Source organism: Parus major, chromosome 8 (assembly GCF_001522545.3).
Source record: "Parus major isolate Abel chromosome 8, Parus_major1.1, whole genome shotgun sequence".
Taxonomy (NCBI): domain Eukaryota; kingdom Metazoa; phylum Chordata; class Aves; order Passeriformes; family Paridae; genus Parus; species Parus major.
The window spans coordinates 13,293,421-13,312,752 of record NC_031777.1 but is presented as its reverse complement, the minus strand read 5'-3'; the positions used below and the strand labels follow the sequence as shown (position 1 = coordinate 13,312,752).

The 19,332-nt window shown below is 39.4% G+C and overlaps 1 protein-coding gene across 1 annotated transcript in view; it reads right to left on the bottom strand.

Annotated features, from left to right (window-relative positions):
* Positions 1-1,097: 1,097 nt before the first annotated feature.
* Positions 1,098-19,332, bottom strand: part of DPYD (dihydropyrimidine dehydrogenase) — a 344,164-nt gene continuing 325,929 nt past the window's right edge. The window contains exons 21-23 of the mRNA XM_015635812.1: positions 13,832-13,975; positions 5,177-5,317; positions 1,098-2,516 (exon numbers count right to left, since the gene is read on the bottom strand). Coding sequence (XP_015491298.1) covers positions 2,346-2,516; positions 5,177-5,317; positions 13,832-13,975 — 456 coding nt within the window. The 3' untranslated portion in view covers positions 1,098-2,345. The remainder of the gene's footprint in view (positions 2,517-5,176; positions 5,318-13,831; positions 13,976-19,332) is intronic.

Sequence of the window (19,332 nt, the reverse complement as noted above, 5' to 3'; positions counted from 1 at the left end):
AGGCCTCTATAAATTTATAGTCTTGATTCACAAAGAATACCTTTACCTCTCCAAAGATTGCTTTATAGCCGCTGTGGAATACTGAATGTCCTGTGACTACTGAATATTCTTTGCAAAGCTCTAATTTTGCTGCTACATTCATCAGGTACCTGTGCTTACATACGTAAATTAGGTCTCTTGGCACTGTCTTGTATTTAAAAGAAATAACACTAGCAGATGTGATACCTTCAGGACAGTAAGATAATTGGCACTGGGGATGCAGGAACAGAAGACCTGGAGAGACTGCCCTGCTCAGCCACAGGTGACACAGCACCTCTCACTGGTAGGCAGAATGTAGAATAAGCTGGCAACAGCCTGGGAGAAGACAACTACTTTTCCTTGCATCTGCTGTCTGAGAACATAAAATGTTATTTTCAGACCATCTTTTAATGTCTTTTTCTGCCCCACTCAAGGGCATGCTGCTTCTTAGGCAGCTCCTCAGCAGAGGGACAAGCAGAACATGCAGAGAATCTCCAAATTTTGTCACCAACATTCACAAAACAACTTGTTCTTCCTGTGAGTCCACAGTAGCTCATGTAATATAAGAAACTACTGCAAGACTCAGAGCTTTAAAGAGGTTGCAAGCCAAGTACTTTCTAATCAGTATGACTGTCTGCTCCTGTTTCATCTGAGTCTGAAAAATCCACAATGATAAACAGGAAAATTAAAATACGAAAACTATTAGTGGAGTTTTCCCATTACCCTGGACTTGAGCCTGCCAAGCAAGCCCAAAGCACCAGCAAAACAGTGTTGGTGGAGCAAGGACACCACGTGAAATGACATTTGAAAATGTCCAAATTACAAATGTGTGCACCCAGTGAGTGTGGGGAAGGAAGGCAAAAGGAAGGCAACGCAAAGGCAGACAAAGAGGTGCCAGAGAGGGGCAAGGAGCATGACACATTCTGCACTGTAGGCAATCAATGGAATAATGTACATGTGAATTAACTCATTAATGGTTCCTGGAGTGAATCTTAGAGATCACGAAACACCAACTGACAAGGTTCTACAAAGAAAATCTCTTTAGTAAATGAAAAAAGAAAAATCACCAACAAACCCAAGATGGTTTCAACATTTATTTATAATTCAGTGTTCAATTCATAAATCAAGAAACAAAAGCCAGGGTATCTTTTTAATCAAAGATTTTGCTGCTCACAATATATGGTATAAGAAATTGAACTGATAGATCATTTGTTATTGTTATGAAACTAAAGACTTTATATTCTTAAGTGGAGTAAAGCAGACAGCAATATGTTCATATTAGAAAGTTCCTACTGTGAGTGAAAAATGGATTAAAATTGAGATGTTGTTTAGTAAGACAGATGAATCTGTATTTATTTTTGGCTGTGAAACTGCTAGAACTATACACAGCACTGGGGGAAATCACCTTGCCAGTTTGCCCTGTGTGCCTGTGTTTGGCAAAGGCAGCCTGCAGGGTGTGCAGTCCGTTTGCACGCAATCAGATCTCTGACCTGAAACGTGAACATTCTGGAACATTAATTGGCACAATTAAAAAGTTATTTAGAGGATGAGCTTGGAGCAAAAAATGTCGCTTCTTAGAATCTTGAAACGCAACCTGGACTTCCTAATAAGCCATTTTAACTGTTTGCAGAGATGTTGTAAGTGTTCACTGAGGGGGGAAAGTAATGATCAAACCACCCATGCAACACAGAAATCTGAAGAGTCCAGCATGTGTCAGTGCAAAGCAAATTTATTCTATAAAGTGACTAGTGTGAAAAAGAATTAGAAAAGATTATAAAAATACACTACCATATGTTGTAGTAGTTGAAAGTGATTAATCCAGTTCTTAAATCCTATTTTAAACTCCCTTTCATTTCCGTCTATAGAAAAATAGAAGCCACATCTCTTTGTTTGAATGCTATGTAGTTAATTACATCTTCTAAGAAACTCTTTTAAAACTAAATGTAATGTTTAATTACAAAATGCTCTCCTTGAAAACAGTTAGCTTGTACATTGATTTGTAGTTCATTAAAAATGCTTTCTTAATTATATTTCCAGCCAGAAAATACACAGAGATTAAAAGAGTCTATAGAGAAGTTTTGAAATCACAGCATGAATTGTAACAAGAAAGTTACACTTCAAATAGTGGACAACCGACAGCCACGACCACCTTTCTGTAATTTCAGAACGTAATTGTTGCAAAAACAGTAATTGGAAAGCGGTGTTCATTGTAACAGCTATCATCTGTATTACATTTTTCATAGGAGCGGATTTGCAAGGACTAATTAGAAAGCAAATCAATTGCATCAAACAAGTGTGAAGTTCCCCTCAGCTGCGGGGCGGGCGCCTCAGTGCGCGGGGTTCAGCGCTAAGGGCAGCCCGCGCTTGGGCTCGTAGGGGGTTGTCCTGGAAACCATGCGGATGCAGTCGATGACAGGGCACACGCTGAGACACAGGGTGCAGCCTGTACAGCTGTCAGTAACCGTGGGCAGGTGGGTTTCGGGATCAAACTGGATAGCCTGCAAGCAGGAATAAACATTATTGATGTCACGCACGGGAAAGGTCAGAATTGCTCCCGTTCTCGTGTCTGCATTTCCTGCGCTCCAGCACTTGGAGACATCTTGGTGTGATTCTGCACTGCAGCTATAGCAACTGTTCCACTGGCAGGGAACAAAAAAACCCCTCTCCAGACACTGAAATTAGAGAGGTGGGCCAAATTACACCTCGGCAGAAGCTCGCGGGCCACAAGGGCTGGATACAAAAGGAGGAGTTTTCCCCACGGTATTTAAACTCCCAGAGGGTGCTTCTTGACGTAAAGGAAGTATTTCCTAAGGTAGCAATGTGCTGGGGTTATTGGTTTAGAGGAGACACCAGACCACACCTGTACAGCTTCAGCACGATGCCCATCACAAGGCATTTTTGACTTTTAATTTCAGCACAGCATAAATGATCTAATTTAATAAACAGCAGAGAAAAACACAGCTCATTGTGGCTCGTGTGATTACTTTCCTTTGCAAATCTTTGAAAGGATAATCAGAGTTTGGGGCAGGCAGAGCTTGCTTCAGTTCTCACGTTCCATGCAGTGAATCCTCATTACCAATTAGGGTGATAAGTGTATTTGAATGTGAAATAACAGTTGCAGTCTCAACGATATAAGCTCCTGGTTATAATGGAAATGGCAATTAAAAGCAAAAACAAAAGCATCACACAACCACAAAAGTGTCAATATCTAAAAAGCAAGACTAGAAAAGTAAAAAAATTTAAAAAGCACCAGAAACACTGAACGTCCACTTTGAAGAGTTTAGGAGGGAAGATCAGGCCTGAAAGTGGAACTCTAGCAAACAAGCAGTGCCTTAGCAAACCTCCCTGACCCCTGTCAGCATCTGGGGGAGGCAGGGAGGTGATGGAAGTGCTGGTGCTGCTGCAGGCTGGCTCCTCAGGCAGATTTGAGGCATTTGGGGTTTCAGTACTAGGAAGGCACAGAAGTTGCTGTAGCAACCAGTGAGGGCACTAAGTCTGTAGTAACTGCCCTGGATCTCTGAGTTTTACTTGAGCTGGAGCACAAAGAGAGCTCTGGCTCGTGAGTATTTAAGGAGGACTCCTTTCTTTCTCTCTCCCTAACAACAATGCACATCTTGAAAGGGAGTTCAAAGAGGGAGAGGAAGTCAGGACTACAGTGCCGACTTTAAATTAAGGAAAGCTTTTCTGTTGGAGTCATACAAGGTGACAGCTGTGTAGAGCAGCATGGATATTTCTGAAACAAAGGGAAGCATAAAGCAGATGCTGTTTTGAAGGTGAGGGGGGTTGCTGTTGATTTATTTGCAATTAAGAATTCCTTTGCAATTCTGTTCAATTAATTTCTTTTCAATTTCCTTAATTAAATAAGGAAAAAGCATTTTTCTTTTGTGCTTAGAAAACCTTCTGGGGGTTTAAACTTTGGTTCTTTTGGTGCTGATTTTTTTTTTCCAATTACAGAAAATAAAATTTACTAAATCTAAACCCAATCTTTTGCTCTCTAAGGGTTATATGAAAAATATAATTTTCCTGAGAAATCCGATTAAGGGGAAAGGTGAAGATTGTGACGTCAAGAAAAAATTTAGACAGTTAAAAGGCTACTGTAGTAATCTATTTTGGTATAAATACACCATTAATTTTCTTGTATCACTGGAAAAACCCTCTGCTTTGACATATTTGTTTCAAATGCAGTTGATTTGCAATGGAAGACTTCTTTCTGTGACTTTATGTAGTTCAAGTCATCAGACCTATTATTGGTTAGACTGAATTGAACAAAAACTCACAGTATCCAGTGGACACTTGGTGCTGAATTGAACTATTTGTTTTTGACAAGCTCTTCTCAGACTAAGGTGTATGGAAACATTCATGTAGAAATTATTGCTTGCTACATATTGGTTTCCATGAAAGTTATGCTAGACCATATTTTGATTTTCTAAAAGAAAATGAGTTCTCCTGTACTTTTGTTTTTACTGCAGACCAGTCCATCAGCTCCAGTGGACACGGCATGGAATAGCACCTAGACATGCTGATATATTTCATACAACTTGCTACTGTATTGAACAATCAGAGAAGTACTTTGCTGCAAACAGGAGACTCAGCTCAAAATTGGGCCATTTTCTGGTCACAATGATTTTTGCAAGCTTCAACCTGGTGCTCTAAAACCCTGGCAGTAATCTTGGAGAAAGGATTTGTAACTCAGTCAAGATCAAAACAAAACCCCATCTGCCTGAAACCTGAATGAGTTTGGTTACTCTGAGGGAACCAGAACTGGGTTTCTTAAAAATCATTTGGCAATTAAGACCAGCCCATGTCTCCCCACATCCCCTTGGTGGGAAGAATGCGTTCTTCCCTTTCTCCATCATCTACCTGATAACCATCAAGAACTAGATTTAATTCTTGGGGCTCCTCCATTTTCTTCCTCTTACAAAGAACCCCAGTTGCAGGAAGGGCCCTGTGACAGTGACATGGTCTGTGCAGCCCCCCAGGACCAGCCGTGTTCCAGCATGGCTTGTGAGCCAGAGCCTGGGAGCATGATGGGCTTTGAAATCAACATTTTAGGCATCTGTTTTTACCACCTGCTCATTAACAGAAGGTGAATTCTTTCTTCCCAGCAGCAGAAAGATAACTCATCGTGCCTTTCTGCTAATTACAGCTGTGCTCTTACCTGGTAGCCAGAATCATTACAGGTCATGTAGCATTTGCCACAGTTGATACACATTTCCTCGTCAATCAGAGCCACAACTTGCTCCGTGTTGCACAGATCACCATATGTTCCAATATACTGCAGTGCTTTTCCAATTACATCCTGGGGGGAAAAAAACCCTTATTGACTCATTTATAAGATACCTAGTCAGTCTCTACAGCTGCACTGGAGCGCTCTCTAGTACTTTAACATGGAAGATTTGGCCATGCATTTTGATGATGTTTAGGATTTTTCTTATAAATTTCCAAGAGGCTGACCTTCATACCCCCTGTAAAAGATGAATAATTTTCCATACAGGCACATTTTGAATGTAGGCAGTACTAGAAGTATACATTGTGTACAAACACATTCTACAAATAGGTTACACATTTAGTACTAGATTTTGCATGTGCTGTTTTCCCATGATTGGTGAAACTTCAAGGAACCAAATGGAATGTAAACAGGAGTGACATGCTATAATCAGATCATTTTTGGTCATTTCTCCCTAGCACAGATTTAAGAACTCACAGCAATGAACGAAAAAACTGAGAGAGAACAATAACAGCTCTTCTCTTTTTAGCAAGATGCACAAATGACATGATCATCAGTTTATAGCAAATACTGCACAGAAGTAAGCTCTGGGTCTAACCATGCAAGATTTCAGGACTCAGTTCAGAGGTAAGAACTTGCTGCATCAACCTTATACATCAGTGCTGCAAAAGGTGTATGTCAGCACAGCATACACCAAAAAGGAAAGCTCTGCTACATAAATTAAATGCAGAAATTAGTCCAACTTTGTCTTCCTAGTCTGCTAAGAACTTGCAAACCCAGCACAACTTTCTGAAAGAATGAGGTCTACTTGGTCTTCAGCACTTGTACAACAATATCTTTACGCTAAGAGATGAATTTCTTTGTTCACTGGATGCAGTATTAGGATCTATGAAGTTGCTCCTAGTGACTGTTGAGGTAGAAAATTCAAACAAATCCTATGCCCAGGAAAAAAGACTGGCAAATTGTACTGTTTCCTTGTTCCAAAAACACTCAAATGTTTTCTCTCTGCCAAACCCCATAGCTGCTGCCATGTGAAATACCTTGGTTGCATTTATTCAATGCTTAAAGCCTTCCAGTTCTTCTCAGCAACATGCAGAGAACATTAATGCTCTTTCAGCATAAAACAGCTATGGCACATTGCTAAAGGCAGCATGATGAGTGTGGACAGATGACTGTGAGCAAGTTATCACAGCTTAATGAATTAACACTCATCACTCGAGCTGTGCAAGCTGATTTTGTGCATGGTCCAAAATCACTGCAAATTTGAAGTAAAATCTGTTTGCTTAAACTGCTGCAAAAGGTCAATTAACTACTATGAAAGTGTTTCAGCTAATGCTTTTTACTAGAACAAGACTGGAACACAAAGCCCTTTACAGTGACTCCACTGATGAACTACAGTAACTAAATCATATGTGATCTCCTAGGAACTGCTTACACCCCTGTCTTTTCATTTCCAGTTCTTACTCAGAAACATTCATAGATTTACTGGATTTACAGCATTTTTCAGGTGTCTGCAGTCTTTTGTGTCAACTGAAATACTGTAGTGGTAGACTTCAGTTTGTTTCAACTCTCTTGTCTTTTGAACCTGCTACAGGTTTCAAAATACACGTGTCTTTGTGTGACCTACTGGCCCCAGCAACGCTAGGAGTCTTTGAGGCTCTCTTGTGTGTATACAGCCCCCAAACATTGCACTGCCACAATGCATGTTGCCAGCAAGTGATGAGCTGTGTGCTCAAGAACTTAAAGAAATGATGTAAAACCTGCACAACATACAATTAAGTAGCTTTCCACTGCCTGCCTGTGCTGCAGAAGTATCAACAGGGGGAGATTTATGATACTGAAGAGCTTTTCAGTCTAAAAAACCCCATATGTTTAAAAAGCATGGGTAATTTTCTCAGGGAGGTTCTGGATTCACATCAGGATTCTTTAAATATTGTTTGGATGTTAACAAAACCCACAGAGCTCCAGTGGGTTGCAGAGATGTGCTACTCAAATAACCGTGGAATGGAGTGTCTTGCTTATGAGAGAAGACAAAAAGAACCTTACAAGCTGTTTAGACTAGGAAGAGGATGGCAGAGCAGGAATATAATGTCTCTATATATATACATCAGGGAGAAAAAAGGGCTATTTAAGTTAAATGACAATGCTGGCACAGAACACAAGATTGTAAACTAGCCATGAATAAATTCAAAGCTGGAAATTAGAGAAGGGTTTTTAAATGGGAAAGGAGTGAGGTGTTTAACACCCTTCCAGGGAAACAGCCAGAGGAGATGGGGAAGACAGTCCAAGGTTTAAGGTAGTGTTCGATAGCTCAGGAAATGGTTGCTTGAAACAACACAATCAAAATTGATTTTTCCAGCTACAAACTTACAAAGGGAATAACAAAAACAATGCATAAGGCATTGTGATTTCTGCATTTTTAACCAAGACTCACTTCTCACAGCCCACAAAAATACACTTCTGGGGACTTAGAATCCCAAATAGGTAGCATGATGGCACTTTAGAGGTTTGAAATTTCAAAAGACTGTGTCAATGATTTACTGCTCATTTACACTCATTGGTGTTGTGTCTTTTAATCACTTTTTTCTCTCAAGCAAAGACTGTATATTTATTCATTTGCAAAGTTTCAAGATATTATTGGCTAAAAAAGCAATGGTACTTAAAAGATGTTCTGCAGGTGCACTCTTTTACAGCATCTCAGAGCTTCTTGTTTTCATCAAATCATAAATGCTTGGAACAAAATAAACAGTGCAGCAAGAAATAATCAGCTTTCACTGTTTTAGGCAGTTTCACTCCAAAAAGCAACTGTCTAAAATGGCACTATGGGATTCCACACTTGGTGTATCTCAATGGCCTCCGGATCAAAGTTGCACTGTTTACAGATTAATTTTTTTATTTTTTTTTGCCTTCCAACTGCCAGACCTGCAAACAGAAGCCAGGTTCTGAAAGTCAAGCTGTGTTCTTTCTGGCTTATGCATTACCAGCAGCAATTTAAAAACAAAACAAAACAAAACACAAACAAACAAACAAAAAAAACCCCAAAAAACTAAAACCCTGGAAGTTAAATTTGGTCCTAAGCTGCACCTTTGCAACAGCAGGGACCTAGAGTACTCATTTTGATTACTGCTGTGCTGTCCTCCTCTTCTCAACATAACCACACTGAAAAAAACAGGGAAATAAATGTAGTCCTGCAACTGGAGCTGTCAGGGAATTCAGTTGCTATGGAGAGAATCAGAGCAGAATGCATTAGTTTTATGTTACTAATGAATACAGAAAAAAAAATTCTTTTTGTCACTAAGCTAAGCAGATGTGGGTTTGAGTATACACAAGGAGAAGATCTGTTCAGCAGGATATTAGGTTTGCAGTTCCATGACAGGTGCATTTTAATGTTAATGTATCAACCATTTTATGATGATTAGCTTTTCATTAGTCATCATATTAGTAAACCTGTATTTGTAAATACAATTCATGGTTCAGCTCTGGTCAGTGTAGACCTGCTGTGTCCATCTTCATGCAGATGCTTTTGTAAAAGACCACACTGTGTTCTAGGGATGATGAACATCACAGAGCTCTCATTAGAAAGCCAGACACAGTGCAGGTACTGCACGCCATAAAGCAAGTCAGTGGGAACACACGTTAGGGCGGTGCCTGCCTTCCACCTGATCTTTTTTGGCAGTAAAGGTGAGGTACAGTCAGACAGACAGAGATGAAAAGAAGAAATGTTAGAAATAAAACTACGGATTAAAGAATAAAAAGTCACCAGAATCTGAGGGTATGTGACCAAGGTCAACTTACAGTAAAGTAGCTTACAAAAATACATAAAACTGACTTTTCTTGAAAGATTACAGACACTTTGCCAACACTTAAAAAAGGCTACTAAAGGTACTCTGAGATTTAGGGACCCTCTAAGCCTGATTTTCATTTTAACAGCTGCAGTACTAGCTAAAGTGGGCCTTAGGAAATAATTCAAATCATAGAATCATACCATATCATACAATATCCTGAGTTGGAAGGGACCCACATCATTGAGTCTAATTACTGTGCACAGGACAATTCCAAAAACTCACACTATAACACTGTGAGTGTTGTCCACTTAAATGAACCTTTATGACATAATTCAATATGGTTTATATAATGAAAATTATGCTTCTTGTATCAATCACAATTCTTTATGAAGACTGTTAAATAATAAATTAAAAATTAAATAAAAACAACAAACTCTTAAATAACCAAAATCCCAGTAATTTTAATGTATGACAAGGCCTCTAACAGGCCCATGACACAAAAGAGCTCTAAAAGTAATTAGCCATGAAGTGGCTAAACAGAGCCAAAAATAAAGGGCTTGAATACAATGATCAATGTTCAGAAAAAATAAAGTATTAGCAGAACAAAGTATCTCAATTTTCTGGTTAAGCTGTGATGCTATTTAATATGCTTGAGTGTGTTTCAGGAAAAGCTTTGAACCAGAAGACTGTAGAGTTGATACAAGTTCTCATTTAAACTAAATTAAAATCCAAGGAACTTGTAGGTATTTTATAAAACTAGTTGAACAGGTACTATCACAGTGAAAAAATGCAGTTCGACAAGCAGCTTATCAAAGTAAGTAACTTTTAGTGATCTTGCCAGCAGATACATTCTAGATTAAAGAAAGCTGCAAGAGAAAACAGGGTAGGAGACACCACTGACAGCTCATGGAACTGTCCTGATCAGAGGCAAACAAAGTATCCCCCATAACTGCTGTAGTGCTGTTGTAATTAATCAGCCATGATGTGGAATACACGATCACTCCAGTTCCACCAGCACAAACACAGTGCCCCGGAGCACTGGGCAGTGATTAATGGGATGAAATTCAACAAGTCCCAATGCCAGTTTCTGCACTTAGGATAGAATAACACCGGGCAGAAATGTAACCAGAGCAGCAGGAAGGGATCTGGGGTGCTGGTGGGCACAGCTGGGTGTGGGTCAGCATTGTGCCTGGACAGCCCAGAGCATAAAACCATGTCCTGGGGTGCAGCAAACAGGAGAGAGGAGAGGAGAGGAGAGGAGAGGGAGAGGGAGAGGGAGAGGGAGAGGGAGAGGAGAGAGGACCATTATGGACTATTGCAGGTGAGATTATTTCTGTGATTCACGTTGGAGTATATACTTGGAAGAAGCAGCCTTAGAGTCCCCATAAATTAGGGTAGACACATGCATAATTCCACCTGAAATATGCAATGTCTCCACATTTATGATGAAAATTACAGTATGGTCTTTCAAGGCAGGCAAGCACAAGGTAAAACAACTCATGTTAAACACACAGATACATGCCAGGAAGGATCCAAAGGGTACAAAATAGTTATGGCAAAATAGAGCTGTCCTTACTTCAATATTCCTTACCTCCCAAGAGGCTATTAGAGATTTAGCACAGCACTGCACTAAATGTGGCTAATGCTTCCTGCAATACTGGCTTTTAGATGGGTGCATACACACCAGCAGAAAAAGACTTGCATATATGTAGGTGCAAAAGACCATGTAAATGTATCTGTATAAACGAGGATGAAAAATATTTCAAACACAAGAATTTCAGAGAGGATCTCTGTGGATATTTTTCCAGCAGGTGGAACAGCAGGTGGAATAGCTAAGAGAGCTAGGCCAGAATGTTTGAATTACCAAACAATGTCTACAGCAAGGCTTCTGGAATAAAGAAAGGAGGAAATAAAATAAGCAGATAAATGGTGACTGAATATTGTGGTATAGGCCCTGAAGGACAAAGAACTAAATTATTAGGAAGAAAAACATAGGAACATATAAGGAAAGAAATTAAAGCAATAAGGAGGCAACCTGAGGTAGGCAAATACATCTGTGGGAGCTGTACAAAACTGCAACTGAAAAGAAAAGATCCAGGGCACATACCCACATAGAGCACAGTTTCTAATATTACAGACAAGTGAGAAAAGAACAAACAACTCTGCCAAATATCAAAACATGCAGTTTCAATTAATATTGAAGAGAAAATTCATGGGAAAAGACATCCAAAAATAAATTAGATTTTGGATAATCACAGAGGGGTTTTAAATTGACAAATAAATGGCAATTTGACAGCATGTGGAATTTATATAATTGTTGGAATTTACATATCACCAACCCAACAGCCAATTAGACGGACGAGGAAATTTTGGGGAGGCATCAGGAAATTTGCAGCAACCCCCCAAAAATACAACCAGGCAATGCAGGGGTCATAGCTCTTTCAAGGGCACCTATCTATACATCTAAGGGCACCTTAGGTACAGGAATGGGGTCTAGAGTGCCCCCAGAGCCTTCTCTTTTTCAGGCCAAACAACCACAAGTCTCTTGGTCTGTCTACACAAGAAAGCTGCTCCTGCAGTTTGATCATCTTAGTCGGTCTCTGAGGGTTTCCTTGTTATGTCTGGGTTTGTCCAGGATCTACTGTACAGCTCTGCAGGTCTCTGGGAATTTTTCACTGACTTCCTCTTTTTTGGGGTGCATCACTCCTGAGCTTGGAAGAGGTGATTCTTGGCTATTACCAGCTTGCTTGGGCCTCTCTTTCTTCCAGGACTTTATTTCATGGTCCTCTATCAAGCAGATCCCTGAAGAGACTATGTTCTCACTCCTCCCTGTGACTGAAGTTGCTGTTTTTCCCCCCTGTTAAAATACATTATCCCAGAGGTGTTGTCGATGGGCTTGGCCTTGGCCAGTGGTGGGTCTGTCCTGCAGCTGGGTGCCAGTGGCTCTGCCAGGCCCTGGGGAGCTGCCAGCAGATTCTCACAGCAGCCACCCCTGCAGCCCCACCTCTATCAAACCTTGCCATGCAAACCCAATGCAACACCTCTCACTGCAGGTTTTGTCATTACAGAGAGAACACTCCCTTCGAAAGAGATGGCCAGACTGAAAGACTGCCAGGAGTCAGCTTTGGCAATGCCTGTCTTCTAATAGCTTCAGTCACATTTAACTGGAGGCGTGAGAAAGATGATACCCTGATTTCTCTGGCTGAGAAGCTCCTCAGACACCACTCAGAAGTATTCAATATCTGTGTAAACAAATGTTTTTGTTTGGGGGAATGAATTTTCCTCTTCCCTGCAGTGGGCTCTCTTTTCTTCTTTTTAATCTATCTCCTACTACTTGGATCTTTTTTTGCTTTTCTACTTGGAGTTAGGCATGATAAATTATTGACCTCAATTTTTATATTTTTTTTTTCCTCCTAGTCTTCATGTCTGTTTTTCCCTCTTGCTAAACTTTTCCCTTCATTCAGTTTATTTGCTTTTGGATGGTTATCAGTTTTTTGGTTTTCTGCAGTTTTCAGAAGCAAGCCATCTCATTGAAAATGCAGTTATTGGCTGTTGCTTCTTCTTTCTCTTTTTCCCTACATCAATACTCTCCCTGCAAAGAGAACAGAACCATGAAACCTCTGAGGTCAAGCAGGCTTTGAAAATGCTCATCATTGCAAGGAAAAAAGAGTATATTGCTGTTCTTTGGAACTTTTTGTATATATATATATATGTAGAAGGGAACCTCAGCACAAGAGGAGGGAAGGGATTTTCAAAAGCACGACATAAACCAAAATAAACAATCCAAAAACCTGAAAGAGGTCTACAGAAGCAGAAAACTAATTAACTTAAACAGGAAGATGATTCAAAATTTCTCCTTGTCTGTTTCTGCCATCCTACCAGTTAGCTTGGAATACTGGATGTATCAGTAAACTGCAAAATTCTCTTGGGAATTATGTGGCTTTCTGAGCCACAGCTCATGTTCTATTTTATGTTTGGCCTTATTTTTTAAGAATTCTTACACATCTAATCATGCAGACATTGATATTCACCCATATATATGAAGAAGACAGTCAGCAACGTCAACAGATATTATTTTCATATTGCTTTATAAATGGTCTACATGAGAATCCTGATTTAAAAAAAATATTTTTCCTATTCAGACTTGAAGTTTAAGTAAGCACTAAAGTGAACACCTAGAATAATTAGCTCATGTTGTGTCATTTTATTGATATTTATTGACTACCTAAGGGAAGGGAAAAGCTTCAATGTATGGATTATGCAGTAGATAGGGGTCACAGGCTTTATTTTTACCTTGACATTTACTCATTGTAGATGGTAGATCAGCTACTTAGACAAACATTCTCCAGCTTTAAAAGTTCAATCTCTAAACCTATGACACAGCTTTTATATGAACTGAGCACCAGCCTTTGCCATCGATCCAACATGAGGGATGGAGGCATTTAGCACAGTGCAAGTAATCAAAAGGTATCATGCAAAACAGTTCATACTGTAGCATTCAAACTGAAAGGAATTCTAAACAGTTCTGCTTTGTTCTTCAAGGCATTACCCCTGCTTGTTCTGCAACTACTCTTCCATTGCCTGAGCATCTTCATTCTGAAAAATGACATTAGGGAAATACCCATACATGTACATCACAAATCATTTCCCATCGATTTTGGTTAAAAGCTGGAGAGTCTGCATAAAGAGCTGTCTTTGATGCGGTCTAACAAGCTTAAAAGCAGTAATAACCAACTCAAACTGCTAGAAATGACTGTGCATGTCAACTGCCTATCACTTCTTATGCATGTATTTTTGTTACCTTGATTGCTGGAACAGGCTTCTTCGGAACAAAGTGTTTTTTCTCAGGAAACTCAGCAGCCATGCTCTGTGCTTTCAGTTTAATCTTGTTCTCAGCTATTATCTTTCTGCGTTGCTCCAGGTAAGGCCCAAAACTGGGCAGTTTCTGAAACAAAAATCAGTAAACAGGATTATGCTTAGTAAGCAGGTGTAGTAAAAAGATGAGTCTGATCCCAAGGGTGAGACCTCAAGTCCATGCTGACTGCCACTTGCTTCTTATTCAGGAAGCTGAAATTGAAATCAGTAAGACTGCACCAGAGTGAGAAGTGAATAAAAATCAAATATGAACATTGGGATCTGACTTGGAAATATATACTGAATATTAAAATATTAATATCTCACAGCAGAAAAATAGCTGAATTGCAGGTCAGAATCCAACAGTCTATTATTTCCCCATTGCATACTTGCTTATATATAAAAATGTATCATGTTAAATAATTCAAATGCGTAACTTTATTTCTGTTTCATTTTATACTATGTGGAAAGGTATCATAAAATGATCAGTTTACATAGAAGGGTTCCACCAGTATTTAAGATTATTTGTATCAATATCTGAAAAAATCAATAAATATTTTTAAAGCTTACAAACATGTATTTGGCAGTGTGATAACAGAAGACTGTTTTGACCTGTCAAAGTGAGGCTAACAAACACCAACTGAACTGAAACACATTATAATCTCCTAATTTTCCTCCATGTCCCACCTGCAAGCTTTTCTGCAACATTTAGTCCTTGAACCCAATTAAGCTAACTCCAGAGGAAGATTTCACTGAATTGTAAAACTCATATCTCACCCAAGAACATGAAAGGGCTGGATCAGATTTCCTGAAACACTCATCTTCCCCCCCAAAAAATAAATCCTTTTGCTTACCTGCAAGATAGTGGACAACTGTAGTGTGCCACAATCACAGATTTATGTGAGCGAAAAATAGTAGAAAAATGGGCTTTTGTTCAATGCAATAGACCATGCCCTTCCTCCCCTGAAACTAGTTCCTTATTCTGCAGAAGTATTTTATCCATCTAACTCAAGGCTGTTCAGAAGCTACAGCAGAACTGCAGAAAGCAGCAGGTAGTAACAGGGGATACGCAGCCTGAGCAGCTGCTGGCATTAATTCACGCTAATAATACAACCTCAAAGAGCATATCGAACAAGATACAGTATTGCTGTGCTTATCAATTTTTAAGAGGGAATTTCAATGTGAATTTTAAACCCCAGATTATTTAAAAATTTACAAATTATTACTTTTTAAAATAAAGTAAATCCAGAAGAGGTTACTCTGCTCTTCTGCTAATCCTTAGGAGAAAAATTCCTCAATGATCTCCATCAGTCACAATACCCAACCTTGGCACCTCAGGCTTCTTGCTATGACAAACAAAAGGTTTTGGCTGCTGGGTTTTGGGCACTCTGAGCACACAGCCAGAGGGTGAGGTCCTTGAAATGCTCCCCTGCTTCCAAGATTGGTTTGTGGTCTCAACGCACTTTTAACAGCCAGTCAGCTCCAGCCTCACCACATCCAGGAGCTCTCCAGAGATGCAGGCTGGGACTGAACCCTGCTCTGGGTCACAGCCACAGTCTGGGCAAAAGCAAGGCAGGACTGGTGGTGCTGCAGCTCCCATGTGTCCCAAAGGCAGAGGGAGCCTGAGTTTGCCCTTTGGCAGAGAGCTCTCGTTTTGTCTGTTCGATGGGAACTTTGCTCCTGCGTGCCATGTTCAAGGGCTTCCTTACACGCATCAAACTTCCCTTTCTGTGCAGTTCTGTACATGAAATGTTCTGGGACATCTCAAAATCAGGCTTTGAGAACTCCAGCAAACAGCAGTAAGGTGCTGGCCTTACATACTGAAGTCAAATAAGGCAGCAAAGGCAGAATTATTTTAACCAGCAAAATGAGCAGAAGGAAGAATTTGTCTAATTCCAATCTAATCAATAGGCTCTAAAGCACACACACATAAACTCAATTCTCTATAGGTCTTTTAGAAAATGTAAAAATTTTTGCAGAATTATAAAAATTACGAATTTTGATAAAAAATGTTCTTGTTCATCTACTAGGCTGAATCAATTAGTAATATATAATTTGGCTATGAATAAGTAGTAGCTTTGTCACTGAGGAACTATTTCCTCTCCATAATTTATGTGCTGATGCCAACAACTTTGGTTTGAGAGGGCAGGAGACCTGATGACAAAGCATTTTTGGATTCTTTCCTGTCTGGCCAGGAATTGAATTGCTGACTTTGAGAGTAGGTAGCAAAGCTAATTTTGCTGAGGTTTTAACTGAAGTAGTAGAGAAAGGAGACAGCTGTTCACGGCTTGACTGATTGAAGATCATCTTTGGGAACAACAGCCAAATCTTTGCAGAATAAACCCTTTACTTTTCTATTCTCTTAATATACACCAAACCTCCCAATTTCTATAGCCAGAAACACTAAGCATATTGAAATTAAATAGGTGATCTCAGGGAAAGTGTGGAAAAAATAATCTCTTTTTGTGTACAGGTGAAAAGTGCATTACAAAGGTTCATTTTCATAGTTGTGAGATGGAAGTATTTAGACTTTTATATCTAACATAGCTGCTAGCTGGAATGTACAGCAGGCATTTTGAGATGTGTGCTATGCCTTCATTTCCATAATTTGGATGTTTTGTAATGACATGTGTGCAGTTAAATGAAACCATATAATCCACATATTTTAAAAATAAATTATGATTAATCTAGAAAACTGTCATCCAACCTTCATATTTGCTGTGCACTGCTGTTTTTAAATCAAGAATTTGGCTAAATGGAACTAAAAATAATTAAGGAAATGCATAGGTCTTGGTCCAGGCTTGGGCACACACACAATGAGCTTCCAGTGACTTCACAGAAGGTGACTGTGTGCCCATACAAATGGCCTGGTTATTTTGTGTTTTGGGTCTAGTAGTTCACAAGCAGCCAAGCTAAATTTCATTAAACAACACGGAAAACCAGCAATCTTTTCTATAGCAATAAATAATACATGAAAACGTAGCCTCAGGAGCTTAGGAAGGACTTATTGATGGTTCCCCTTATGAGTAATGCACAGACATATGGAATGCTGAGGAGACTGCTTATTGTTCAGAGCTGCGGTTTCAAACATTTTGCAGTCAAAGGCCATATGAAATGGCAAAAAATATTTTAATGAAGTGTGTTACTGGATATAGCAGAAGTGGAAAGATGTTGAAATAACTGAAGAAGAGATGGATATTGAAGAGATTTTAAAATTAAATCACCTCTAATCATTGTAGGTAACAACTTTCTAAGCATATGGGGGATTTAACAACAAAATCCCAATGAAAGCATGAGCACAGAGCTTGGTGTGTTTAACTCTGTTTGCTTTTGAAATCTTTATACAGTACTTCTATTTTTTTTAATTTCCAGGCATTCCAGTGTCACTAAACTCTCCATGAACTGGTATTTTTGTCATATCAACATCTGCCTAGAAAAAACAATTAATATGAATATGTGGAGCATGGCAAGTGCTTAGAAGATTGCAACAAGCAGAGTAATTAGATAATTCTTGTCTACTTATATATCTGTATCAGTGATGTCTATAGCTGCATTATTTGTATCCATCTGTCTCTATATAGACATAATTCAGTGTGTTTCTACTGGAGGGATAACATTGAGAATGGAGTCTAAATAAATATATTAAGTTGAATTATTTCATTGTTTGTAATTTCATTATCCCAAAACTGTAAGCTTGAAATATTTTGCTGGAGTTATTTTACAGAAAGAAAACAAAAATCCAAATCCTCCCCCCATCTCTGCTTCCAAAAGCTGCCTTTTAAGTGATGAACTGTAAAAACCTTCAGCAACATTGTGATTTTTGTTTCAGTACCTACTCCAGGGATTCATCATTGATGAATTTGTTCTTATCAAAAAACCTAAATCCTGCTCATTTAAAGACAACAGTATCCTCCACTAAACCTGTCTCTATTCAGGTATAAAAAGGCATTACCCTGCCAACAGAGAACTGACAACTTAATGAATCAACAATGAAACCTTAAGCCAGAGAGCTTTAAGGTGAGTAAGTCTGTTTTGATTATAATTTATTCACAGATCAATCTAAAGGTAATTGAGCATATTATGAACTAAAAAAGGTGCTTGTTTCCTAATGGCTAAAAGTAGAGAGAATCCTCCACTTCAGATTGCTGCAATTTTTATGGGCACACCAGCAAGCAGCCTAAGCAGCGGAACAGGCTGGTGAACAGGGCAGTGCAATAGGCATCAGATGACCCAGACTTTTTTTCTAACTTGGAAACTGATCTGATCCTTACTCTGGGAAAATCCATGTATATCTCCATGATGTAGTCATGGGTAGCTTATCTGGGACCTGTCTGCTCCTAAGGGGCTGGATGCCATCTGCTGTTAGAAGACACAGATTTCAGCTGGCACAATGTATTGTGTTTGCATGGCAAGGTTTTGGTAGTGGTGGGCTACAGGGGTTCTGGGAGAGGCTTCTCCTGGGTCTGACTGAGCCAAGGGCAGCTGGCCCCAAGAAGGACCTTCCACTGGCCAGGGCTGAGCCCATCAGGAATGGTGGGAGTGCCTCTGGGATAACATGAATACCTCACTAGCAAAAGGAATGCGAGGGAAAATGTGGGGCAGCTACTGAATGGGTAAAGGAACCTTGCAAGGGGTTGCAGAAGAGGCTGAGATACTGAACACCTTCTTTGTGGTCTTCACTGGCAAATCCAGCCCTCAGGAATCCTTGACCCAGGAAAGCAGGAAGAACGTCTGGAGAAATAAAGACTTCTCCTTAGTAGAGGACTGGGTTAGAGACCATTTAGTCAAATTTGACATCCACAAGTCCATGGATTCTGATGGAATCCATTTTCCATGTCCTCTGTCCAGTAGAGGACGGGGGTGATAAAACAGCTTTGGTGGGCACTTAACGTCCACCCAGGGTCAGCTCACCATGTACAGTTAAGTGTCATCATAAATCAAAAATAAGCAAAGGCCTCCTACAGTACTCAGTGGATTTGAAGTGTATGCTAATGAGATGGCAGCAAAAAGAACACTGAAACATAGTAATTTTAACTAAAAGGATAACTAACTAAATGTGGCAAGTAACACACAGTTTCTAAACTAAATTTTAACTAAAGGATTATCAGGAAAAAGTGGTCATAAGGTAAAGGAAGAACTTATATAAATAATTCTAGGGATCACTGGCTAATGGACATTTTGGTAACAGTATCATTTAGTGATGAGGCAACATATTTAAAAAGTACTGTTTCTCTTATGTGTGAATTTCCCACATTGAATGTAATTATCTCATTCCTTTTATACTTGAGTGTTTTATTCAGACTAAGGTCTGAAGGTGTGTATGTGTTCATTCTCTAAGACCTCTTTTGCACTTTCAGCATGTAACAATTTTAAGTGACACAATGTCACTCATTAATCTGGAAATGAAACTGAAGCCAAATTGTATTATTTCATGTACTTTATGTTTTT